Source organism: Leucoraja erinacea, chromosome 19 (genome assembly GCF_028641065.1).
Source record: "Leucoraja erinacea ecotype New England chromosome 19, Leri_hhj_1, whole genome shotgun sequence".
Taxonomy (NCBI): domain Eukaryota; kingdom Metazoa; phylum Chordata; class Chondrichthyes; order Rajiformes; family Rajidae; genus Leucoraja; species Leucoraja erinaceus.
Window position 1 is genome coordinate 17,857,144 of NC_073395.1, and position 27,126 is coordinate 17,884,269.

Below are 27,126 nucleotides of genomic sequence, written 5' to 3' on the forward strand. Positions count from 1 at the left end.
GCTGGCAAGCGCACGTGACTCCGCCCCAGTGGGCAAGACCACGTGACTCCGCCCCATCGGGCAAGACCACGTGACTCCGCCCCAGCGGGCAAGACCACGTGACTCCGCCCATCGGGCAAGACCACGTGACTCCGCCCCAGCGGGCAAGACCACGTGACTCCGCCCATCGGGCAAGACCACGTGACTCCACTCCAACGGGCAAGACCACGTGACTCCACTCCAACGGGCAAGACCACGTGACTCCACTCCAACGGGCAAGACCACGTGACTCCGCCCATCGGGCAAGACCACGTGACTCCGCCCCGGCGGGCAAGCCCACGCCCACCCCAACGGGCAAGACCACGTGATTCCACTCCAACGGGCAAGACCACGTGACTCCGCCCCAACGGGCAAGACCACGTGACTCCACTCCAACGGGCAAGACCACGTGATTCCACCTCCGCGCCGGCGAGCGGCGCTGTGCGCGGGGTTTATTATGACCGACGCGCTGCCGGATGATCGGCCTGGGCCAAGCGTTGGGAGGAAGCGACAATTGAACTGGGCCTCGAGAGTCAACCGGAGGGACCGCGGTTGCGGCCTGGGCGGCTGCAGGTGAGCGCTGGACCCTGTTCCTGGCTCCGCCTTTGCCACTGAGCGGCTTTACTTAGCGCTTGTAGGACGAGGCGTTGCCCACCACTGCCGGCGAATGCGAGGCGGACTGTGCCGGCGAGTGAGCGTCCACCGAGGGTGGCCCGGGGAGGTGACAGCGGAACCTCCCGTCCTGGAAGAAAGGGGAACTAAATCCCCTTCCTAAAAGAGAAAGGGAGGGTATATTGGTAGGAATCCCAAGACCTAGTTGAGTAGGAAGGAACTACAGATGCTCGTTTAACGAAGATAGACACAAAATGCTGGAATAAATCAATGGGACAGGCAGCATCTCTGGAGAGAAGGAATTGGTGACGTTTCGAGTCGCTACCCTTCTTCAGAGGTGATGGCGGGATCGCCTACCTGGAAGAAACGGTGTGAGAATGCCATGGGGAGAGCATTTTTTCTTCGTAGAGATGGTACAAATAATTCAACGCCGTAAGAGGAGAGGGAATCCCCTTGCCCCAAACGAAAGACTGGGGTGTACCTGCACTCATAGATCCCTCTCACTCTCCAGAGTCTTGCCATTTGCTGTGAAGGTCCTGCCCTGGTTGGACTTCCTAAATCATCCTGCCACAATCAGAGAGTAGTGCTCTCAGATCTGTCTACTACTATCTACCTCATTGGTGACACTCGGTCTATCCTTGATTGGACTTTGCTGATTTAACCTTGCATTAAATGTTATTCCCTTACACTGTAATGGCTCGATGATAATCATGTATTGTCTTTCTGCTGACTGGATGGCACGCAACAAAAGCTTTTCACTGTACCTCGGTACACTTGACAATAAACTAAATTGAAACTAAAATGCTGCACCTCACTTATATCTTCATTAAATTCCAATAATCATTCCTCTGTCCACTTGCCCAACTGCTCACGATCCTTCTGTAACATTTGATAGCCATCTCTGCTGTCAGCAATACCACCCACCTTGATGTCATCAGCAAACATACTAATCATACCTTATACATTCTTGTCCAGATCGTGTATATAAATCACAAACAGCAATGGGCCCTGCACTGATCTTTGAGGCACATCACTAGTCACAGGCCTCCAGTTTGAAAAACAACCTTTCACCAACATCCTCTGCTTCCTTCCATGTTTTGTTTTTTTGTGTGTAACAAGCCTCATTTGTGATTTCTGAAAATTCACACACGAGATGTTAACTGAATTTCTGTGGTTAGATCAACTCCCAATTGTCCTTGGATCACCCAGTTACAGCTCGTAACGGTGTGCAGATCGATTGGAATATGTTACTCGTCACACTTTGGTCAAACAAACTGGAAAGGCGGAGTCATGCAGTGTGGAAACGGGCCCTTCGACCCAACTTGCCCACACAAGCTAACATGTCCCAGCTACACTAGTCCCATCTGTCTGCATTTGGTTCATATCCTTCCAAACATGTGCTATCCATGTACCTGTCTAACTGTTTCTTAAATGTTGGGATAGTCCCTGTTTCAATGACCTCCTCTGGCCGCTTGTTCCTTACATCCACCACCCTTTGTGTGAAAAAGTTACCCCTCAGATTCCTATTAAACCTTTTCCCCTTCACCTTCAACCTATGTCCTCTGGTCCTCGATTCACCTACTCTGGGCAAGAGACTCTGCATCTACCCGATCTATTCCTATCATGATTATATACACCTCTATAAGATCACCCCTCATCATTCTGCGCTCCAAGGAATAGAGTTCCAGCCTACTCAACCTTTCCCTATAGATCACATCCTTTAGTCCTGGCAACATTCTTGTAAATCTTCCCTATACCCTTTCCAGCTTGATCTTCTCTGTACCCTTCCCATCTTCAGAGATATGCATGCCCAGAAATTTGATTGTTAACTTTCCAACACTGACCTGTCGATGAAGGCAGCAAAGGTTGAGTCATGGCAAAACATGAGCAGTGGTGTTTTGAGGTTGATAAATTTGAGCAAAATAGGAGAATTAAATAATACGGGGATATTGCGGGAAAATGGTGATATGACAAAGATCAGTCATGATCAAGAGTCATATGTATCGAAAGCGGAACAAAGCAATTCTTACCTGCAGCAGCACAACAGGTCTGTAAACACAGTACTCCTAAATAACTCAATAAACAAAATAAAGTTCAATAAACAAAAGCCAGAAGTCCCTAATGCAAACAAGACAATTGGTAGTTTTTCCCATCTCCACCCCTTTCCGGCTTCCGCAGAGACTGTTCCCTCCGCAACTCCCTGATTAACTCATCCCTTCCCACCCAAACCACCCCCACCCAGGTACCTTCCCCTGCAACCGCAGAAGATGCACAGCTGTCGCTATACCTCCTCCCTCAACTCTGTCCAGGCACCCCGACAGTCCTTACAGGTTAGGCAGAGATTCACTTGCACCTCCTACAACCTCATCTACTGTAACCGTTGTTCAAGATGTGGACTTGTACATCGGCGAGACCAAACACAGACTGGCCGATCGTTTCGCAGAACACCTTCGCTTAGCCCGCATGAACCAACCCGTTGCAGGACACTTTAATTCCCCTCTCCGTTCCTACACTGACCATTCGGTCCTCGGTCTCCTCCATTGCCAGAGTGAGGCCCAGCGCAAATTGGAGGAACAGCACCTCGTATTTCACTTGGGCAATTTACACCCTAGCGATATGAATATTGACTTATCTAACTTCAAGTAACCCTTGCTTTCCCTTTCTCTCCATCCCTCCCCTTCCCAGTTTCCCGACCAGTATGATTGTTTCTGATTACATTTTATCTCTGTTTGCTTTGGTGTCACCTTTGCCTAGCTAACAATGATCTATTCTACATTTTCCTTGTACCGCATCTCTTTTGATGTCTCGTTTTCACACCTTACCCTTCCTTATCTCTCTGTCTCCCTCTCCCCTGACTCTCAGTCTGAAGAAGGGTCTCGACCCAAAACATCACCCATTCCTTCTACCCAGAGATGCTGCCTGTCCTGTTGAGTTACTCCAGCATTTTGCATCTAACTTTAAGGCATTTCCCTTTTCTGGAGGAAGGAGCTCCAAACTGTCAATATTTGCCAGTGGTTTCAACTGCATCCTTGTAAATCTTATGTGGAGGTTTTTTTTAATTCAGTCTTGTCAATACGACAATTATACATTATCTCTCTGCTCACGAAAAACAAAGCGCTGGAGGGAACTCAGCGGGTCAGGCAGCCACTGTGGAAGGAAATGGACAGTTGACGTTTTGGGTTGGGAACTTTCTTTTGAAGTACTACATAGAATTCTGCTCACCCTGCTTTAGGAAGGATGTCATAAAACAGATTTTTGAGGATATTACCAGGTCTGGAAAATAAAGAGAGACCTTGTAGACTATATGTTTATATTCCGCTAGAACATAGAAGGCAGCTGTTTATGAAATCATGAGGGCACAGATTTTGCCAGAAAGCGGAGTGTAAAACTAGAGTGCATAGGTTTAAGGTGGGACGGAAAAGATTTCAATGGTTTTGTGGTACTTTATTGTCACATGTGAAATTCTTTTTGGCATATATTTCTGTAAAAGTATTACTATGCATAAGCACAATGTTAGATTAATTACAAGTGTACAGGAATTTCACTGCACATCTCGTATGTGTATGTGACAAATAAACTTGACTTGACTTGAATAATATGCTGAGACAGTATACAAGTCACCAGGTTTTGGCGCCATTTTCACATCAAAGTTGTGATAAGAGCAGATTTCTTGACCTGGTCATAAGGCCCGTGGTGCTAGCTGGGTCCGCCCGGCTAAGCAAAGCCGTTGGTGTCCACTGCTGCTCCACTGCTCCGTACCAGCATTGGCAAACTGGGCCAAAGGGCTTTATAGGGCGGTTGCATGCAATCGAGGTCATGACCCATGATCCGTACTGTTGCCACGCAACGCCAACTGGAGTACACGCGATGAACTGCAGGTAAGCATTTACTATGGCTGGTAGCACAGCGGGCCCTTCTTCTGGCCCTAAATCCAGACTGGTTGCACACTCGCGGACCCCGGGCCGTCTATCCTGCGGCCGGGGGTGGGAGGAGGAGGTGGTCGGTGGGTGGGAGAGGAGGAAGAGGTCAGGGTGTCGGTGCAGCACGGTCAGTGACTCTGGATGGGCGGAGGGAGCAGACCGTCCCCAACTGCTGCAGCTGACGTTGCCCAGAGCCGCTGCCCCGCTCCACCTGCTCCCGCTTCACCCGGCCCCTCCATCCTGCCCTGCTCCCCCTGGCCATGGCCTCAGCCCCGCAACCCCCGCCCTGCTCCACCCGGCCCCATGTATGGGCGCTGCTGACCCACAGCCCGTGACAGTGCGGCCCACAGAGGGAGACGGGGCGGAGGGCGGCCGTGGCCAGACAGTGCTGACCCCAGGGGGAGAGTGGGGGCTGTCCCGAGGGATGCGATCCTTCGGCCACTTTTACCTTGGTGCTCGGGTTCAGAGCAAAGATACTGACTGATACCTTCCTGCTTTCAGTAACAGTACCCACAAATATTTATAGCGCAAAAAATGACAATTACGGCAGTTTTTAACAGTAAGAAGGTACGTGTTCCGTGTGTTAAGTGTGTGCCGAGGCATCAATGTCCTCCACATGGATTGAGCTGCTCCGTGTGTCACGTCCTTTGACCCGACGACCTTACATGCAACCCCCCTATATCTATGCTATATAACTCTATAAATCTATGAAACTGAAATAAAATCAGCCTTGGAGCATTTGTTTGAGAAGTTTAATGGAGAAGCATAAAATCTTGATGGATATTTCCCTTTATTAACTCCGAAATTAAAATGGTTGTAATTTTGACATGCAGTAATTGAAACAATGGCGGGTGAAGAGTTTGCTTCAATGATGGAGGATGTGACTGTGGAAGAAATGGACACATCTGATACACAGTGGAACTGGTACTACTTGGGTGAATGTGGAAAATGGCACACATTTGAGGTATTATTTTACGATTATTCGTATTTGTGGACTGTTTAAATTATGTGAGCCAACTTGTTTGATTGAACATTGGATTGACCAAAAACTGTCTTCAGATTTGATTTTCATGCCTGTAATCTGAATTAACAAACACCCAGTTTAGCCACTTTTGTTCTTTCGTGCTTATCATATTGTTTGACAATATTTACCATCAGCAGGATTTTATGTTGATCTTTGCAAAAAATAAATCATTTTCTGGTTAATGCTGACAAACCATACTTCTAATGAGTAATTCTTCTTTGATGTGTACTTTTTGTCGAAAAAGTGCAAACCAGGAGAACCCTACAGAAAACAGAATCTCGTCAGAGATTAGCTATCCTTTGTCAAGTTTCTAGCAATTAAAATTAACATGTTTATTTGCTATAATCATGCTTGCATATTTTACTCAGCTCTCATAAACAACATATATATTAAGTTATCTTATCAAAATTCAAAAACACAATCTTTCTTTACTGAATTAATACCTTTACATGGGGACGTGCACGCTGGCAAGCTAGCAAGGTGGTTAGGGTGATGTCGGTAAATCAGAAAAAACAATCTAAAATGTCTATTATGATTGATGAATCTACTACTGTTAATGGCAAAACTGTTCTAGTACAGGTGCACAACCTTTTATCCGAAAGCCTTGGGACCAGACACTTGTCGGATTTCGGACATTTTCGGATTTCCGAATGGAAGATCTTTAACGTAGATTAGGTAGGTAGCGCGGGCTGCTTGAAAAGTCCGGAGCGGCTGCCTCCTCCTCGGAGACCGGGGAATCATTGTAAATCATTGCATAAATGTTAGTCAGATAGTTTGGAGAGATTTTATGTGGTGGTGGTGGGGTGAAGGGGGAAACTTTAATTCGTAGTCCCCTACCTGGTCGGCGACTCCCAAAATCGCGGAGCTGGGGGCTCCGTCCGGCCGCGGGTGGAGCCGGTTGTAGCTCCGACCCCGGCAACTCTACCCCTGGCTGCGAGGCGCTCCAAATCCAGCAGTCCCAGCTCCGCGAATGTTCGGAGAAGGCGGCCTCAGCGCCCTGGAGCTTACCGCATGGCGAGCCGGTAAGCCATTGCCCGCTTCCCGCTGGTATCCCAGTGCTGCGACGCCGCCGACCGTGGACGGCGGTGGATTTGGAGCGCCGGGCAGCCAGGGGTAGAGTTGCCGGGGTTGGAGCTACAACCGGCGCCGCCCGCAGCCCCAGCTGGGAGTTGGCGGCCATAGCGCTGCGGAGCTTACTACAAACGGCGACCCGGTAAGGCATTGACCGCTCCCCGCCTCATCCGACCAGGTAGGGACTAGAATTAAAGTTTTACCCCCTTCAACCCCTCCCCCCCCCCCCCCCCCCCCCCCCCCCCTTCCCCTTCACATAAAAAGCCCTCCAAACTAACTGACTAACCTTTAAGCAATGATTTACAGATGTTTAAGTGTCTCCCCGGTCTCCGGGGAGGAGGCAGCCGCTACAGTAGTACAGACCTGGGTTGACCGTGGGTCGTTTCGGGTCAAGTTTGGCGCCAAACGCGAGCTTTGGTGTGCCGACGACATCCTGGAAAAAATGGCCGGTTTTCGGAGTTTTTCGGTTTCCGGAACACCGGATAAAAGGTTGTGCACCTGTAGTCTGCTTGAGGGCAGCAGTTGGTGAATCTTCCCAACCTATATCATTCTATTTTGACTTGGAACACATGAATCTTGGTACAAATGCAAGATCTATATATGATAAGTTGCTCACAAAAAGGTGTTTTTTCCAATCCAGTGCCTAAAAGAAAATGTTATATCACTTGTAACTGATGGTGCATCGATAATGTTAGGACGAAATGCAGGGGTTGCAAAACTATTTCTTGATGATTTCCATAATGCAACTGTTTGGCACTGTGCCAGTCACAGGCTCGAACTCAGTGTAGGTGATACAGGTTTGAATCATTTTCAGATATTTTGTGATAAATTGTATTCCTTATATCATAGGTCTCCTAAGAATCAGGATGAGTTAACTGCATGTGCTGAGGCTCTTCACTGTCAACTGTTGAAAATTGGTTGTGTTTTCAGTGTGAGATGGGTTTCTTCGTCTTATCGAACTGTAAAGGCAATGTGGCAGTCTTATAAAGCTATTTGGGAGCATTTTGGAAAAGCAAGCTGTGAAGCTTCAAGATCTAGTGCAGAGAGAGCAAAGTATTAGAATCATCAGCTTTCGTAAATAATTTGGGCTTGTTGATGGACAGTTTGCTAGAGTTGTCTGAACTGTCACTTGAACTGCAGAACTGAAATTGTACACTTAGTAAAGCACATGAGGAAATTAAACAAACTATCAAGATTCTTGAATGTCAAATAGAGAAGCCAGGTAAATGTTTATACTCAAGTGGAGAAAGCAACAAGCCAGATGATATTTAATGGAATACATTTGAGAGCTGGTAAAGTCCCTACTATACATAGACAACAGTTTTTGAGGAGTTTGGTCAATAATATGAAATCCAGGCTGCTTGAATCTACAACAGCTTCCAATGATAAATGTAAAAAGTTAATTAACCAGTCGAAATATTTAGATATTAACAATATTCCGGAAGATTTGCTTTTTACCTTTGGGGTTAATGCTGTAGAAGAAATGGCAGAACAAGTTGGCTTAAATGGTTGGCTTTGTATCAGAGCCTTCAGAGAATTCAAGGAATCGAAAGGGAAGATAGTTTCTGCAGATTTTCAGCAGCTGCTAACGGCTGTAAATACAATTCCGGTATCAACAGCAGAATGTGAAAGGAGCTTCAGTGGCATGAATTTCTACATGTCACCACAACGTGCAAGACATCAAACTGATCATCCCTCAACTCTTCTATTTATTAAGTTGGTGGGACCTCCTCTGTCAAAATTTAACCCCGAAGAATATGTGAGGACATAACTTCATAGTGGCAGAAGGTGTGCTGAAGAAACAGCATGCGGAAAGAAAGAGGAGGTGACAGAAAAAAATGGAAATTATATGCAATTATGGAATATTTTATAATGTAAACTGGAGTGTAATTCACGTAATTGTTGTGTTTGTTCCTTAATAAATAAGTAGAAATTTCAGAAATGTAGATTGTACTTACATTTATATATTGGCTGATCAACGTACGTATATACCACATATAGCTAGATTTGTAAAGTTGTAAACTGTACACTATTAATGTTGGCTGATCATTGTATGTATATAGTACATATAGCAAGATTTGTGAAGTTGGAAACTGTACACTATTATTGGCTGATCATTGTATGTATATAGTACATATAGCAAGATATGCAAAGTTGTAAACTGTACACGTATTATTCTCAATAAATTTATGAATAATCTGAAAAAATGTATCTTACCAAAATATATATTTGTTATACCTATCTTTATTTGTCTGAGTTACTGATACAATGTGTATGTAATCATCATACCTAGTGCATATGGGCTCAAAATGGCCCTGAAATTTACCTTATTACAAAAACTTTCTCACTGGGGGGGGGGGGGGGGGGGGGGGGGGGGGGGGGGGGGGGGGGGGGGGGGGGGGGGGGGGGGGGGGGGGGGGGGGGGGGCTTATAACGTCTACACCCCTTCCTTCCCAACCTCAGCCTCACGGACCTTAGCGTACCCCTTGTTCCTAAAACCCATTTCCATCAGTGGTCTCGACCCGAAATATCGCCTACTCCTTTTCTCCATAGATGCTGCCTCACCCGCTGAGTTTCTCTAGCATTTTCTGTCTACGTTCGATTTTTCCAGCATCTGCAGTTCCTTCTTAAACAGGTTATTGTTGATCATTCATTCGTGAGTAAAATCGGGGCAACTTGTCTGGAAGTTCTCTACGTGGACTTTGGCAAGGCCTTCGACAAGCTGCGAATGTCAGGCTGATCTGGAAGGTTAGATCACATGGATTCCATGGCGAGCTAGTCAATAGGAGTAGGCCATTCGGCCCTTCGAGCCAGCACCGTCATTCAATGTGATCATGGCTGATCATCCCCAATCAGTACCCCGTTCCTGCCATCTCCCCATATCCCCTGACTCCGCTATCTCTAAGAGCCCTATCTAGCTCTCTCTTGAAAGTATCCAGAGAACCGGCCTCCACTGAGGCAGAGAATTCCACAGACTCACAACTCTCTGTGAGCAAAAGTGTTTCCTCGTCTCCATTCTAAATGGCTTACCCCTTATTCTTAAAACTGTGGCCCCTGGTTCTGGACTCCCCCCAACATCGGGAACATGTTTCCTGCCTCTAGCGTGTCCAAACCCTTAACAATCTTATATGTTTCAATATGATGCCCTCTCATCCTTCTAAACTCCAGAGTGTACAAGCCCAGCCGCTCCATTCTCACAGCATATGACAGTGTCGCCATCCCGGGAATTAACCTTGTAAACCTACGCTGCACTCCCTCAATAGCAGTACAAAAACTGTTTAACTATAACTCAACAAAAAAAACTTTAAACTAAACTAAAGTACTGTCAGTAAAATATACCAATTCAATTGTCAATTTCTGCTTATTCATTATCTAATTTTAATTTAATATTTATTTTTAAATTTGTCATTTATAAATCTTTTCTTTCAATGCACATCTTAAAAGTGAAGGTTTCATTCAACTATCTTTAAAATTTAATTTCTAACCAAATGTCTTCCAAAAGGTAAACTCTGTAGCTTTTTTCTAATAAGGTTAATTCTTGATCCATTTTTACTTGCCCATACATGGTATAGATAAAAAAAGATATTAACATCAGTTTTGTATTCTTAGACATTTTTCTGTTTATTTCAGAAGGATCCTAGTGTTCCACATTCTGTAAACAGTGAAGATATCGAAAGAATCTTCAGAATGAATACCAATGGCAGTTTTTCATTTTCCACTGCAAAATACAACTACATGATAGATTTTAAAGGTAATCTTCTTTGTCCTCTGCATGTATTTCTTTTCATGAATCAGCTAATTGACATTACAAAAACAAATTATTGTGCCATTGCAAAACTGGTGTTTTAAATATAAAATTAAAGATTGAAAATTAAGCTGGAACAAAGAATACACTGAAAAAACCAAGATTAATCTCTGGGGATCTATTATAAAGCAGACTAGAGGAAATATTGTCAGATGACGGATAGCAAAAACGTTTCTCGAGTTACCATCTGAAGATCTGTTTCCATGCTGGTACTGAATAAGGACAGGATTTTCTGTGCTAATATGCCACGTACAGTCATATAACAACACATGGAATATGGAACGTAGAACGTTACAACACAATGTCTGTGCCGAACATGATGCCGAATTAATCTCTTGTGCCTATATGTGATCCATATCCTTCCATTTCCTACATATCCATGTGCCTATCTATAGAATGTCAATGCAACCATCGTACATGCTTCTGTGATCACTCCTGACAGTATGTTCCAGACACCCACCGCTCTCTGTGTAAAATATAAATCACAAGCAACTTTAACAGGAAGAAGCTTCAAAGTGCAGGATACTGAGGGGTAATTGTATTGAGGTGTATAAAGTTATGAGGGACATAAATAGGGTGAATGCACTCAGTCTTTTCTCCAGGGTTGGGGAATCAGGATTTCGAGGGCAAAAGTTTAAGGGGAGAGAAGAACGATTTAATGGGAACCCAAAGGCCAATTTTTCCACACAGACGGTGGTACATATGTAAAACAAGCTGCCAGTGAAAGTTGTTGAGGCAGGTACAAAGATATTTCAACAGCTACATTGAAAGAAATTAATATAATAATAATAATAATAATAATAATAATAAGTTTATTTATATAGCACATTTATAGTCAATTTTCATTGACCCCAAAGTGCTTTACATAATTTAAAAATCAGTTCCATACAAAGCATAAAGATGGGTTAACAAAATAATAAAATGCATAAACAGGAAATAAACATGTAACATAAACAGGAATAAACATGTAACATAAACATCCACCACAGCATTCATCACTATGGTGGAAGGCACAAAAAATTTTGGCCGTCCTCCTCCATTTCCCCCCCCCCCCCCCCCCCCCCCCCTGTGGACAAGACTAGAGTCCAGTCCAGGATCGGTCTTTCCTCACCGGAGACCACGGCTTCAAGATTGTGTAGGCCGCAGGCCGGCGGTTGAGATTTAAAGTCCCCGCCGCAGCCAGAAGCACCGTAGACTGCAGGGCTGGCGGTCGAAGCTCCCCTCCAGGGATGATGGTAAGTCCATGCCGGGCCCGCGGTAGAAGTTATCCGCGGGCCGGCAATGGCGGCTTCTTCTTCCCCCGGGTCCCCCACGAGGTGTAGACACCGCAGCAGCTGGAACTCTGCAGACCGCGGCTTCAGGCTGCGACTTCAGGCTGCCGGCTGCCCCGGGCCAGTGAAACGGAGCACTCCCCTCCGGCGAGCCCCAGCGAGTGCTCACCCGCTCCACGCCGAGTCCACGCTGCGCCTGCCGCTGAAGCCCCGGGCACGTCTCCGGGAAAGACCTCGCCGATCCTTGATGGTAGGCCACGGGGGAGGCGACCTGGAAAAAGTCGCCTCTCCATGGAGGAGGCGACCAAAGCGGTTTCCCCCTTACACCACCCCCCACACAAAACACAAAATACCCCACTAAATACACACTTTAAAACATACTAAAAATAAAAAATAAAATTGAAAGGCTGACGCGCTGCTGCCATGGCTGCCGCCAGAACAGCGCCCCCTTCTCTAGTGAGGACTATGGGCCAAATGCTGGAAAATGGGACTAGCCCATGGGATGAGTTGGACTAAGGGGCCTGTTTCCATCCTGCATAGCCATATGACTTAATGAATCTATAAACCATTCCTGTCCATATATCAGTTCAAATGTATTTTAAAAGTCGTAATTGTATCTGTTTCTGTAGCCTCTGGCAGCTCATTCCACTTACAGACTACCCTGCAAGTGAAAATGTTGCCCCAGATGTCCTTCATATATCTCTCCCCTCTCACCTTAAGCTACATGGCAGATATGCTGGAATGTGGAATTGCTAATCTTACCCAACTTTCAACCATGTCTGCATGTTATGTACTCCAAAGTCCCTCTGTTCCTCCTTGCTTCTCATTATCATCTAATTTATTGTATATTCATTTGCCTCTTTCCACCTCTCCAAATGTATTGACTCAACCTCTCTGGATTAAATGTTGTAAGTCATTCTACTGCATACTGACCAGCCCATCTATTTCCCTCTACGGGTAAAGGGTTCCTCCCCCTCCCCCCTCACTGTCAACCTCAGTCTTTATTCTAGCTGCTGTAAAATTATTTATTACACCCTCCACATTTAGATATAAATCATTAATATATACAACAATAAGCTCGTGCTAAATATTGAGCCTTATGGTACATCCTCGCTCATTAAGCTCTACTTCATGCCACTGAGCCAATTCTAGACCAATTTGCCATTCAGTTTTGGATCATAAATGTCTGTCATGTGAAACTTTGTCAAGAGCCCTGTTGAAATTCATGCCAATTACAACAAACATTCTGTTTCATTGACCCTACTTATTGCCTTTTCAAAACGTTCAGTGAAGTTAACCAGACATGATCTTCCTTCAGCATATCACTGCTGACTGTCCTTAATTAATCTCTGTGTCTCTGAAAGAACATTTATGTTGTCCCTCAGAATGTTTTGAATTTGGAAAAATAAAACAAGATCAATGCACTTACAGTTTATTATCAAAATATTAAGTGGGAATGAAGTAGCATATTATTTGAAAGGATGGTTACTTATTAATTGTCTTGTTATTTAAATATGGGATTTCTCCATTACGTTGAGTTATAGAACACAGAAACAGACCTTTTGCCCCATCTTGTATATACCGACCAAGCTGTGTATCGGAGCATGCTCCATTTACCTGCATTTGGCACATTCCCTCTGAACCTTTTCTATCCATGAATGTAGTCAATTGTCTTTTAAGCATTGTAATTGTTCCTGCCTCCACAACTTTGGCTGGGAGCTTGTTCCTAATACCCATCCCCTCTCACCTGATGCAACCAGTGAGCATGCTTTCGACTGTCCATCTGTACAAGTTCGATCATGTATTGGCGGCATTCCAAATCTCCTCAATCTTGTAAGGAAGTAGAGGAGTTGATGAGCTTTCTTTGTGTAGGAAGGAACTGCAGATGCTGGTTTACATCGAAGATAGACACAACATGCTGGAGTAACTCAGCAGGACAGGCAGCATCTCTGGAGAGAAGGAATGGGGGATGTTTGGGGTCAAGACCATTCTTCAGACTGAGGGTCAGGGTAGAGGGAGATTAGAGATATGGAAGGGTATGGTGTGAAATTGTTTTCACACCTTATCCTTCCATATCTCTAGACTTTATACCAAGATTCCAGCATCTGCAATTCTGTGTGTCTCGCTGTTAAATGTTTCCCTTCTTACCTTGCATTTTGGCCCTCTAGTTCTGGACTCCACAACCTTGAGAAAAATACTGTGAATATTTACCTTACCATGCCCCTGATGATTTTAGATACCTAAGTGGGGTCATCCCTCAACTCCCATGTTCGATGGGAAAAAAAAGTCCCAATAAGCCCTCCAGTCCTGATAACATCCCAGTGAATCATTTCTGCAGCCATTCCATCTTTATGATATACTTCCTATAGCTGGGCAACTAGACTGCAAATAATTCTGCAAATGTGATCACACCATTGACTTGTACAGTTGTAACATGACTTCCCAACTTCCACAATGTAATCTTTATTAATTTTATCTCTCGAAAAATCTGTATAATTTCTACACCTGCCATAATGACGTATTAATTGTCATGTTCAAATCTGGATTAAGGCTGGCAAATTGCTCGTATAAATAAAATAATATGCTTTTATTGCAGCAATGAAACAAACTAATACAGCAACTGGAAAGCAGAGGCCTGTAACACGTGCCGTCTTCTCTGTCACTGCTTTCAGGTCAGTAATGATTCATTACAGGAATCAAATAACTGCAATTATTGATAAAAATGAAATCTGGAGGGAGACTGTTTCACCATTTAGTAAAACCTACAAATCTATTGATTTGTTTCACTGAACATGGAAAGCACTGTTCAAATAGAATATTGAGTTTTCCTTGTTTTTTGTGACTATTTTCAGGAAAGTGGGAGGTGATGCATTTTGTAGGGAATAAAGTGAAAGGATAATGTAAATGAAATGGCATTGTAGATTAAGGCACATGGGATCCGTGTATAAGGTGGATGATCACAAATCTCTAAAACGATCCCTTGGTCCAACATATTGATACAATCACACTGAAATCTCATAAACACTTTCACTTTCTGATTGAGGAGATTTGGTACATCACCAATACACCACCGAACCTCCACAGGTGTACTGTTGAGAGCATACTTATTGGTTGCATCATGTGAGAGGGGGAATGTTTAAAGGGGTAGTCATAGAGCTCCACACTACTGAAATTTGCCCTTCGACTCCAACTCTTTCATGCCAAGCAATAGGTTGCCGACCTGAATTAGTCCCACTTGTCTGCATTTGGTTCGGTGACTCGAACGCCTAAGAATGAGGAAGGCTGCAGAAAGTGGAAGACATTGCCCGATCCATCACGGGCACTGATCTACCCATTATTGAAGGGATCTACAGATGGCACTGGCTCAATAAAGCAGCCAATATCATTAAAGACTCTCACCACCCCTGTCACATGCTCATCTCATTGATAAACTGATCCTGGCTCTAAGTTAATCTGCTATTACCCACGATACTCCTTGTTGAAATAAACATTCTTCAGCCCATCAGTTTCATAATATTCCTTATTCTCTCCTTGCCTGTCCTTCCTTTGAGACTTACTGTGCCAAATCTGTACCTTCCCATCAGCCATTTGTGATCTTCTACTCCAGTTCCCACCCCCCTTCCACTCTGGTTAAACCTTCCCGTAGCACTAGCCAACTTCTGTACAAGAATATTGGTCCCTCTCCAGTTCAGGTGTGCCCCGTCCTTGTACAATCATGTCTGCTCCAACAGAGATCACAATGGTCTAAAAATCTGAATCTCTTCCCCCCCTGCACCAATTCCTCAGCCACACCTTGATCTATTCCTGTTCCTTCCCTCACTTGCATGTGACACGGGAAGTAATCCAAAGATTACTAGCCTCGAGGTCTCGCTTTTTAACAAAAAAAGACACAAAGTGCTGGAGTAGCTCAGCGGGTCAGGCAGTATCTGTGGAGAACATGGATACGTGATGGTACACAAAATTGCTGGAGAAACTCAGCGGGTGCAGCAGCATCTATGGAGCGAAGAAAATAGGCGACGTTTCGGGCCGAAACCCTTCTTCATACATGATGTTTCAGTTTGGGATCCTTATTCAGACTTAAGTCTCAGAGATCTGAGTCTGCAAGGTCCCGACCCTAAACGTCACCTTTCCATGTTCTCGAGAGATGCTGCCTTATCCACTGTTACTACTGCACTTTGTATCTTTGGTTGTAAATCAGCATCTGCAGTTCCATGTTTCTCAATTACCCTGTTTTTTAACCTTTTCCTTATCTCCCTGTATTCACTTTGCCGAACCTCATCCCTTTTCAGAGCCTTGTTAATTGTGCCAGTACCAAAAAACAGTACAACGTGGCTGCTCCCCCTCTCACTTGAGAATGTTCTATATTCTGTGTAAATTCTGTGTAAACAAAGTTTCCCTCATGTCCCCTTTAAACAAACCCTCTCTAGTTTCAGATTCCTCACTCTGTGACCTTATCCATATTCCTCATGATTTTATATGGAAGGTATTTTTTCAGCCTGTGACTGGTGGTGTACCTCAGAGTTCGGTGCTGGGGACATTGCTGTTTGCCATTTTTATCATTGATTTGGGTGAGAACGTACAAGGCATGATTAGTACGTTTGCAGACACTAAAGTGGGTGGTAGATAGATTATGGAAAGTAACTTGGGCAGGTTCATACACAATGAATGGCTGAGGAGGTAGATAGGGTGGTCAAGAAGACTTTTGGCATATTGGCCTTCATCAGTCACTGTAATGAGTTTAGAAGTTAGGCGGTTATGTTACAGTGTACAAGACATGGGATAGGCCACATTAGAGTATTGTGTCCAGTTTTGGTCATCTTGTTATAGAAAATATGTTGTTACGTGCAGAGAAGATTTACGAGGATGTTGCCAGGACATGAGGGCCTGAGCTATAGGGAGAGATTGAATAGGCTAGGACTTGAAGTACAGGTGGATAAGGGATGATCTTAGAGAGGTGTTTAAGATCATGAGAGAATAGTTAGGATAAGTGCACAGTCTTTTACCTAGAATAGGGGGAATCAGGAATCAGAGAATACAGGTTTAAGGTGAGGAGGGAAAGATTTTATAGGAATCCGAGGGACAGCTTTTTTACACAAAGGGTGGTAGGTATATGGAACGAGCTGCCAGAGGAGGTAAATGAGGTAGGTACTATCACAACATTCAAAAACTATTTTGACAGGTACATAGATAGGATAGATTTCAAACGATATGGGATAAACACAAGCAGGTAGATCTAGTGTCGACATGGCACGTAGGTCAGCGTGGGCAGGTTGGGCCGCAAGAAGGGCCTCTTTCCACGCTGTATGACTCTACTATGACTTTGACTCTGTAAGATCACCCCCAGCCTATCCAGTGTCTCCTTGTAACTCAAATACTCCAGTTCCATGTGAATCTTTCCTGTGCCCCTTCTAGTTTAATGATCTCCTTCCTCCCGCCAGGCAACCAGAACTGCACACAATACTCCCAAGTGCATTTGTACAAACATGTACAGCTGTAACTTCTCAGAATGCAACACTTTGCTCTAGTTTATGAGGCACTCTCACATAGAGAGTGGTAGGTACACGGAGCTCTTTGCCAGAGAAAGCGGTGGAAGCAGATATGATAGCAGCATTTAAGAGGCATTTAGACAGACACATGAACAGGCAAGGAATATCGGGCAATAGACCACGTAGGTAGATATGCTGCTTAAATCAATATTAGGGTTGACTCAGTCACCGTGGGTCTGTTCCTGTGCTCTACTGCTCTATGTTCTGTGCACCTGTTGACTGATATGGATACAGTGGGCTCATGGGCCCCTTTTTGTGCTATATGAATCTCTGATTCAATGCCTCTAACTGTTCGAGAACTGACAGTCTAATGAAGAGGAGGAATGAATGGAAATTAGTATTCGTTCAAAAGGTGAGAGAGAAATTAATGGCACTGACAGATAATATATCCTTGGAGCCTGATAATCTCCATCCCACAAAACAAAAAGGTAGTCAGGGAAATAGTGCATGCATTTGTTGCCAAAATTACGTGATAATGGAACAATTTCTGAAGATTATAGAGTGGTAAATATAACCACATTATTTAAAAGAAAACATGGAACTAACATCAGAAGTAGGAAAAATGCTAGCCTATAATAACGGATATTTGGAAAATATCATTGCAATTAGACACTGTCGACATAGAGTCATACAGCAAGGAAACCAGCCTTTTGGCCCAACGTACATGCCGACCAAGATACCATTCTGGTTAATTACATTGTCCTGTATTTTACAGAACATGGAAGAGTACATCACAGGAACATGCCCTTTGCCCCACAATATCTGTGCCAATCATGATGACAACCCAAACTAATACCATGTGTCTGCACTTGATCTGTATAGTTTCATACTCTGATAATGTGCTTGAAATGTGTTTCTGGAAAGGAAATCATTTTTGAAAAACCTGCTGGAGCTTTTTGAGGACGTAACAGGTGGAATGGATGAGGTAGAACCAGTCACTGATGAATTTGGATTTTCACAAAGCCTTTGAAAAAGTCCCACATAGAGTCTTAGATTTGTACCGCATAGACATGTATGCATCTAACATGTGAGGGAACCACATGGTAAAACCAGCTGATCAGAGTTCAGGACTGTCATGTTCCAGTAAGGACAGGGGATAAGGATGGCAAGGTAAGGGGACTTTGCATGAGAGAGAGATTATAACGTTCATCAAAAAGAAAAAGGAAGCACGTGTAAGGTGTAGGAAGATGAAATCAGTCCGTGTTTGAAGAATATAAAGGAAGCAGAAAGAACTCAAGCAGGAAAGAGACACAAGGGACTGCAGGGATTCTGAGAGAATGGATCTACCTGTAGTTACAAAGTTAAGGACTCATATGGTATAGTCAGCTTGGCTTTGTGCATAGGAAATCATGTCTCGCCAATTTAACTGAGCTTTTTGAAGAGATGACCATGAGAATTGACAAGGTAGGTAAGTAGACATTGCTAACCTGGACTTTAGCATTGCCTTTGACAAGGTCCCGCATGGAAGGATGGTCCAGAAGGTTATATGACATGAGATCAGGGGTGGGCTGGCCTATGGGATACAAAATTGCTTTGGTGGAAAGAGTCAGAAATTGGTAATGGGAGGCTGTTTTTCAGATTGAAGGTCTGTGACCAATGACGTGCATCAGGGATCGGTACTGGGTCCACTGTTGTTTATCACCTGCATTAAGATTTAGGTGGAGATGTAGTCAGCATTGTAAGTTAGTTTGCAGATTACACCAAACGTGATGGTATGGGAGACAGTGAGGAAGTTTATCTAAGATTATAAATATGATTTAGATCAGTGGGAATGTGGACCAAGGAATGGCAAAGGGAATGTAAATTGGACAAGTGCAAAGTAGGTTATTTTGGAAAGTTAAACCATGGATAGGATCTTACTCAGTGAATAGTAGGGTCTGGGTTATTATTGACAGAGCGATCTCTGGGTACAAGTACATAGGTGGTGTCACAGGTGGATAGGATGGTGAAGAAGTTAATTGGTACATCTGCTTTCATTGGGCAGAGCACTGAGTACAAGAGTACAGCGCCAGAGACCCAGGTTTGATCTTAACTGTGGGTGCTATTTGTTAGTGACCGCGTGAGTTTTCTCCAGTTTCCTCCCACGTTCGAAAGACTTGTAGGTTTGTAGGTTAATTGGTTTCTGCAAATTGCACCTAATGTGTAGGATGCAAAACTAGGACAACATGGAACTAGTGATCAGTGATCGACGTGCACTCGGTGGGCCGAAGGGCTTGTTTCCAAGCTGAATCGGTACATCATGTCACAGCTGTACATAGTATTGGTGAGACCGCACTATTAGAGTCATAGTCATACAACATAGAAACAAGCCCTTTGGCCCAGCTTGTCCATGCCAACCAAGATGCCCCATCTACACTATTTCCATCTGACCATATTTAGCCCATATCCCTCTAAACCTTTCCTATCCATGTACCTGACCAAATGTTCGTTAAATGTTGTTACAGTACCAATTGTGTGCAGGCTTGGTCACCTTGCTAAGAGAACAATGTCTTTAAGCTGGACCAGGTGCAGTAAAGATTCACAAGGAATACGAGGATTGTGGATTTGAGTTATAGGAGAGACTTGATAGGCTGATACTTTCTTCCCTAGAGTGAAGGAGGCTAAGGAAAGGATTTAAAATCATGAGGGGGAAAAATAAGGTGATTAGTGAATCTTTTAGTTTGGGAAGTTTAAAACTAGAGACTATCAGTTTAAGGTGAGTGGGAAAGATTTAAAGGGGACCTGAGAGACAACTTTTTAAATGAAACCAGCTGCCAGATGAAGTGGTGGAGTCGTGTATAATTACAACACCCATGACCAAAGATAATACAAATATTCTGTCATGGTCCCTGAAACATCTTCCCCAGCTTTCCATAACGTCCTAGGATACACTTGATCGGACTCAGCTGTTCACCTCAGGACAACATTAGTATTCATAGGCAGTCATGACCACACCACAGCTGAAGGACGCAGTGTAATACTGTAAAGTTACCTAGAAATTAAAGTTGGCCATTCAGTAATGAAAGTTGTTCATTCAATTGTGATTCACAAACTCGTAATGAAAAATACCCTGTAAGCTAAACCAAAGTTTATTTGCTGGTAGCATAAACATTTGCACAAATGCAGAAAGATTTTTTAAATGTATCTAATAAAAAGATTTTTAGAACACTGAACGTGAGATGTGTGCAGAATAATTGTTTATATATGTGTATATACATATAATAATTTGATTTAATCAATTTATAGGATTGAATGGTAACTTTAATATTTGTTTATTCTGACATCTTTCAAAGTTTTATATGTGGAAATGAAGAAATTCCCATTCCTTTGCATTGGGAGAATATAGATCGAGATAAACCTTACCAGGTAGGCCATTTCATGTTGTTGATTTCAGACACCATACATGCATCCTAACCTACAATTTAAATTATAACCTCTGTTTTAGCTCTGTCCATTGCATAAAGCTTCAAATGAATATCAGGAAGTTTCAAAACTCTTTGGACAAACAATGGATCAGAACCAAATCACGCAAATTCAAAGAATTCAGAATTTAGACTTGTGGGAGTTCTACTGCAGGTAATACTGAGGGTTGTCATATTATTGTGTTCAGATGTGATGTACACCATTTCTTTATGAGAAGAATCTACCTGCTGATGACTAGAATGGTCTAATGTAATTTTCTGTAAAGATGTGAACATTGTGGGCGAGAGTTTCCTTCTCCTGCCCTGCACCAAATTTAATATCCATTTTCTATGCTGATCATGTCAATACCAAAGATTAATCGGGATCTCATTGGGCTGCTTATCTATTACTGGTGTTGGAGAAAAGTTTATAGTGCAGTTGAGCTGAGTAACATTAGTATTAATTTCCAAATGTACCATATTTTTAAATAATGTTGCTGAGGGGCAGTTTATGGTGGAGAAATTACGGCGGGGGTGCAGGGATGGATTTTTTTTTAAGACACCAAAGATGGTGCTACAGAAATTATTGGTGGGCGATTTTGTGGGTGTGACTGGATAAATAAGAATGGAACGATTTGGGTGCAGTCCAATTCAGCTGGGTATTGTTGGCATGGCAATGAAGACGGTGAATATGATGAATGTTGTCAAAGACAAACAGGAAAATTATCTTTGTCACACAGATGAATGTACTGTTTTAGAGATACAGCAAGGAAACAGGCACTTCTACCCACCGGTTCCACATCAACCAATGATCCCCACACACTAACACTATCCTACACACCCTAGGGACAATTTACATTTATACCAAGCCTACAAACCTGTATGTCCCTGAAGTGTGGGAGAAAACTGAAGATCTTGGAGAAACCCCACACCACCATTGAATGTGATCATGGCTGATCATCCACAATCAGTACCCTGACCCTGCCTTCTCCCCATACCCCTTGATTCCGCTAGCTGTAAGCGCTCTATCTAACTCTTTTGAATATATCCAATGAATCAGAGGCAGAGAATTCCACAAATTCACAACTGTGTGTGAAAATGTTTTTCCTCATTTCAGTTCTAAATGGCCTACCCCTTATTCTTAAACTGTGGCCCCTGGTTCTGGACTCTCCCAACATCGGGAACATGTTTCCTGCATCTAGCTATTTTTACGACACCTATCTGTGATGCCCCTTGGATTTTTGCCCTTCTAATTCCCATTAACATATGGGGGGGGGGGGAGGGGGGGGCTTACAGTACAATTCCATCAAACGGATCACATACAGTACAAAATCAGGCTTTTCCGCCTAAAATGTCTGTTAACTAATCTCTGCCTGCACACGATTCATGTTCCTCCCTTCTCTGCATACCCTTGTTCTCATGTAAAAGCCTCAAATGCCACTATTGTATCTGCCTCCACCATCCCGGCAGCTGGTGTGGTGATAGTAGTTTGGGAGTGGTAGTTATTGGACAAGTTTACGTTTGTTATGAAAGAGTCATTTACGCATGTTCCTGTGTAGATGAAACACAAGGATGGCAAAGTTCGGGAACCTTGGATGATAAGAGATGTTACAAATTTGGTCGGTTATGTCAATGGTTTCAATATGACCAGCATCCTTAGCCTGGTGCATGTTGAATTAACTGTTATGAATCCAGGCATTCTAATCTTAATCTTTTCAAACTGATATCCAACTTAATATTTCACATTTTTCAGAAAAAAAGTCCATTTGAAGAAGATGAGAAATGGATTAGAAGTGAATGAAAGAATGCTGTTTCATGGTACAAGCAATGAGTTTGTGGAAGCGATATGTTCCCAGAATTTTGACTGGAGAATAAATGGAGCCCATGCTACAGTTTATGGAAAAGGTAAACCAGTAATGACGACTCAATTCACAAGCAGTTGCATGTTCATGATGTAAAATTGCAGATTTTGATGAATTCGCTATTATAAGAATTAGCACTAAATTGAAGTATATATTGATTTTTGATGCAGGGTCTTACTTTGCTCGTGATTCTTTGTACGCCAGCCGTTACTGCCGTGCTGATAAGAAGTGTGAGGGAGCCTTGCAGACGCATCAGTGGAAACCACGATTCAAAACAATGTTTCTGGCTCGAGTTCTCGTGGGCGAATATGTTGCAGGAGACCCCAAATTTATACGGCCTCCTTCCAAAGATGGAGGTCTGGTGAACTTGTATGATAGCTGTGTGGACAACACATGGAATCCAAAGATTTTTGTAATATTTGATGCCAACCATATTTATCCAGAATATCTAATTAATTTCTGTTAAACAGAAATGAAGAAATTACTGCTCAAATTACCTAGGAAATTGAAATGGAAAAACACATTAAATGCTGTTTAACCATTTCCTTAAACATAGAGATTCATTTTTACACTCTTGCAATTGTATAATGAGTACAAGCGAGGTGATCTTAACAGCTCATTTGCACTGGCTAATATGCTCCCTGGGACTTTTCTCTCTGTAGATAAAGCATCTGCAAATGTCCTTGGCATGAACATGGAGCTCATTTGTATTTGTGGGAGTTAATGCACAGAATATCTGATGTTGATATCCAATCTGCACTTTAAAACCTGGAAATATTGAAGAAAAGATTCCTCATGGTACGATGCTTGAGAGCGAAGAAGTCCTGCACTCCATGTGGTGATATCCTTCATTGCCTTATTCCCATATCTTTGCTGTCATGTGTCTTTTCTCTAGTCAGATAATCTCAATGCTGTCCCATTTCAGCATAGAGCAAGAGGGCTGCTTGAAGCCCTACTTCTTCCCATGCACCATGCCGCTCAGGGCTCGGCGGCCTTCCCTCTCCGAGTGAGCCGGGCCTGGAGCTGGGATACAGCTGTGGTTCTCTGGCTCCCCCAGGCTGCGGGCCAGCCTCCAGCGGCCCTCTTACCCATCGAGGCCCAGCACTGCTTCCTGTCGGCAGTCTGCTTACCGGCCCTCTGTCCAACTCCCTCCTCGCTGTTCCACGGGGTGAGCAGGGGCCGGGGTCTGCGGCAACCTCTCCAGGCTGGTTCTCGTTACCGTAGCCGCGAGCCAGCCCTGTTGTGGGGCGTGTCTGTAAACGCGGCCCGTTGGGAACGACCTTCAGCCGCATAGTCCGTCGGGAGATGATCTGGTTAGAGAAAAGGCACATGAAGACCAAAGATTTGGGCATTGCACTGTTATCTTTAGCTTATCATTTGTAAAGTTGCATATCAGAAGTTCCATGAGGTTTTCATTTTGACAACACTATGTTTTCCTATTCTATATTGCTTATTGTTATCCATCTATTTTCTCCTAATGTAAGTATCTTCAAATGGGAACAATGCAGAACTGGCACTCAGACCTCATTAAAATAGATTGGTTACATTTGAACAGAAATTGGACTAATGTATCATTGTAGAAAGTTTAAACAATTTTATTTAATGTATTTTTACTTGGAGACAATGATCGCATTAACAGAATTCCACTGAAAACTGGTTCAGAGACAAGGGAAGAAAATTTTTTTTTTTCGTTGAATGTGTGTCCAGTCACTGTGTAGGAACAGAATTAGATAAGGCTCTGTGTATTGAAATACGGGAACATGAAATATGTGAGGTATAAGGGATGTAGAATATTACAGCTAAAAATTATGGAAAAGAACAACAGATCAAAGGAAAGATGCTTATTTTTGAAAAGAGATTTAAAATTTGGATGAGAAAGTACATGGCAAGATTAGTAGGTTCTTGGATCGATTGGCCGGGTAAGCTGAGGAATGGTTGATAGAATTTAATACAGAGAAATGTGAGGTGCATTTCGGGAAGTGTAACATGGGCAGGGGCTATACAGTGAATGATAGGGCTCTGGAGAATGTTGTAGAGCAGAGGGATCTAGGAGTGCAGGTGCATGAAGCTGGAGTCGAAAGTAGATAGGGTGGTCAAAAAGGCTTTTGGTACATTGGTCTTCATCAGTCAGAGTATTGAGTGTAGAAGTTGGGAGGTCGTTACAGTTGTATAAGATGTTAGTGAGGCCAAATTTAGAATATTGTGTTCAGTTCTGGGCACCATGTTAGAGGAAAGATGTCAAGCTGGAGAGGGCACAGAGAAGATTTACAAGGATGTTGCCAGGACTAGAGGGTCTGCGCTACAGGGAGAGGTTGAGTAGGCCGAGATTCTATTCCTTGGAGCGCAGGAGGATGAGGGGTGATCTTCTAGATGTGTATAAAATCATGAGAGGAATAGATCAGGTAGATGCACAGAGTAGGTGAATCAAGTACCAGAGGACATAGGTTTAAGGTGAAGGGGAAAAGATTTAATAGGAATCTGAGGGGTAACTTTTTCACACAAAGGATGGTAGATGTAACAAGCTGCCAAAGGAGGTAGTTGAGGCAGAGACTATTCCACCTTTAAGAAACAGTTAGACAGGTACATGGGTAAGACAGGTTTGGAGGGAATATTGGCCAAATGCGGGCAGGTGGGACCAGTGTTGACAAGTTGGGCCGAAGGGCCTGTTTCCTCGCTATATCACTTTATGACTAATAGATTCACAAGCCGATAGGTTAATGTAAATGAGAAAAGGTAAGGTAAGGTGCATTGAAATGCCCTCTGATATTTGGAATGCAAAAACATGCATATTTCTTTGTACATATTTCAGATGTAAGAAATAAAAATTACAATCAAACTGGAAAAGGATTGTCATGCTGTCCAGTCCGAGAAAAGAACATACTGGACCTTGTGTTGGGAAATGAGCTGGCCCACCGAGTTAGTCCAGCACTCTGTGTCTTTTTTTTAAAGCAGAATCTTTAAATGTGTTCAAGACAGAGAATTTAGTCCAGCACAAGACATAGTCATTTGGCCCACCATATCTATGCCAGCCATGATACCAATCTAAACTAATCCCATCTGGCTGCACATGGTCAGTGTCCTTCCATTCCCAGCTGTTCATCTATCTGTCTAAATGCCCCTTAAACATTGCCTTCATATCCATTAGGGTCGAAAAGGCCAAAGAGCCTGTTTCCGTGCTGTATGATTATGACTACAAATTTCCCGGGGACATCTCGAAGTTGAGAAAGATGCAAGATGTGTCATATGGTCATAAAGAATAGGAGTAGAATTAGGCCATTCAGCCCACCAAGTTACTATGCCAATCAATCGTGACTGATCTATCCCCATCCTAACCCCATTCTCCTGCCTTCTCCCCATAAACCCTGACACCCGTACTAATCAAGAATCTATCTCTGCCTTAAAAATATACATTGACTTAGGCTCCACAACCTTCTGTGGCAAATAATTCCACAGATTCACCACCCTCTGACTAAATAAATTCCTCATCATCTTTCCTAAACCAATGTCCTTTAATTCTGAGGCTATGAACTCTAGTCCTTGACTTCCACTAATGGAAATATCTGGTCTATCCAAGCCTTTTGCTATTCGGTAAGTTTCAATGAGGTCCCCCTCCCCCTTCCAAACTCCAGCGAGTAGAGGCCCAGTGCGTCAAACGCTCATCATATGTTAACCCACTAAGTCTTGGAACCATTCTTGTAAACCTTGTCTGGACCCTCTCCAGAGCCAATACATCCTCAGATATGGTGCCCAAAATTGTTCACAATACTAAATTCTAATCTAAAATTCTAAGCAAAAAAGCTTACTCGTATATCTCAATAAAATTATCTCCACCCTGCCACCCTCATTTTACGTCTAGGTCCAGTATCTGACATTTCCACTGGGAGAAATACCTATTATCCATGCCTTGTATAGACTTAAATTACAGTCAGATCAGCTGTGGTCTTACTAAATGGCAGATCAAATTTGAAGCATTGAATGGTTTAATCCTGCTTTTGCTCCATATTTTCCTAACTCAGGAGCACAGAATTAAGATAATTAGGAAAATAAACAGGGGGTTGATTTAATCTAGGCTGTGATATCTGATGATTAAGAATACATTGCTTCAAAGAAAGATTGCAGAGACAGATGCAGGAGACTACCTCGATCCCGACACACCAATCATCCTTCTGTATCCACAGATGCTGCCTGACCCACTGAGTTTCTCCAGCAGGAGCAGTCTAGCATGAGGAGAGGAGTGAATTATTGTGTCATGGACTCACACAGTAACGAACCAGGCCCTTCAACCCACCATGACCATTCCAAACATTATGTACACTGTACAATTATGTCTCCCATAACTGAAACAGTTCATCCCAGGTATCATCCTGGTGAATCTCTCCTGCACCCTATTCAGTGAATTCACAACCTTCCTAAACCGGCAACCAGATCTTCACATAATTCTTCAGTGTTGCCTAACCAAAGTTTTATAAAGGTGTACCATGATCTCAATGCTCTATGCGCTAACGAAGGCCAGCATCTCATATGGTTTTCTATCACACCATATCTACATCTTGTGCCATCTTTAGGAATATATACACGTGCACCAAGATCGGATCCTCAGTACTCCTAGTGTATTAA

At 43.4% G+C, this 27,126-nt stretch overlaps 1 protein-coding gene across 2 annotated transcripts; it reads left to right on the forward strand.

The window, feature by feature from the left end:
• Positions 1 to 403: 403 nt before the first annotated feature.
• LOC129706279 (protein mono-ADP-ribosyltransferase PARP11) lies at positions 404 to 27,126 on the forward strand. Of its 2 annotated transcripts, none has more exons than XM_055650464.1 (8): positions 404 to 591; positions 5,384 to 5,514; positions 10,279 to 10,396; positions 14,318 to 14,393; positions 20,540 to 20,612; positions 20,692 to 20,822; positions 22,401 to 22,552; positions 22,680 to 27,126. In XM_055650464.1, the coding sequence occupies exons 2-8, from the start codon at positions 5,395 to 5,397 to the stop codon at positions 22,973 to 22,975; spliced, it is 966 nt and encodes a 321-aa protein (XP_055506439.1). In that variant the 5' UTR covers positions 404 to 591; positions 5,384 to 5,394; the 3' UTR covers positions 22,976 to 27,126. The 2 variants fall into 2 exon arrangements, with proteins under 2 accessions (XP_055506439.1, XP_055506440.1); XM_055650465.1 differs by having other exon boundaries at positions 544 to 591; positions 10,276 to 10,396.

Coding starts and splice junctions, on each gene's coding strand:
- LOC129706279 (XM_055650465.1), top strand. CDS start 5,395: ATGGCGGGTGAAGAGTTTGCTTCAATGATGGAGGATGTGACTGTGGAA. Junction 14,394..20,539: donor TTCTCTGTCACTGCTTTCAG/GTCAGTAATGAT, acceptor CATCTTTCAAAG/TTTTATATGTGGAAATGAAG. Junction 20,823..22,400: donor TTGTGGGAGTTCTACTGCAG/GTAATACTGAGG, acceptor CACATTTTTCAG/AAAAAAAGTCCATTTGAAGA.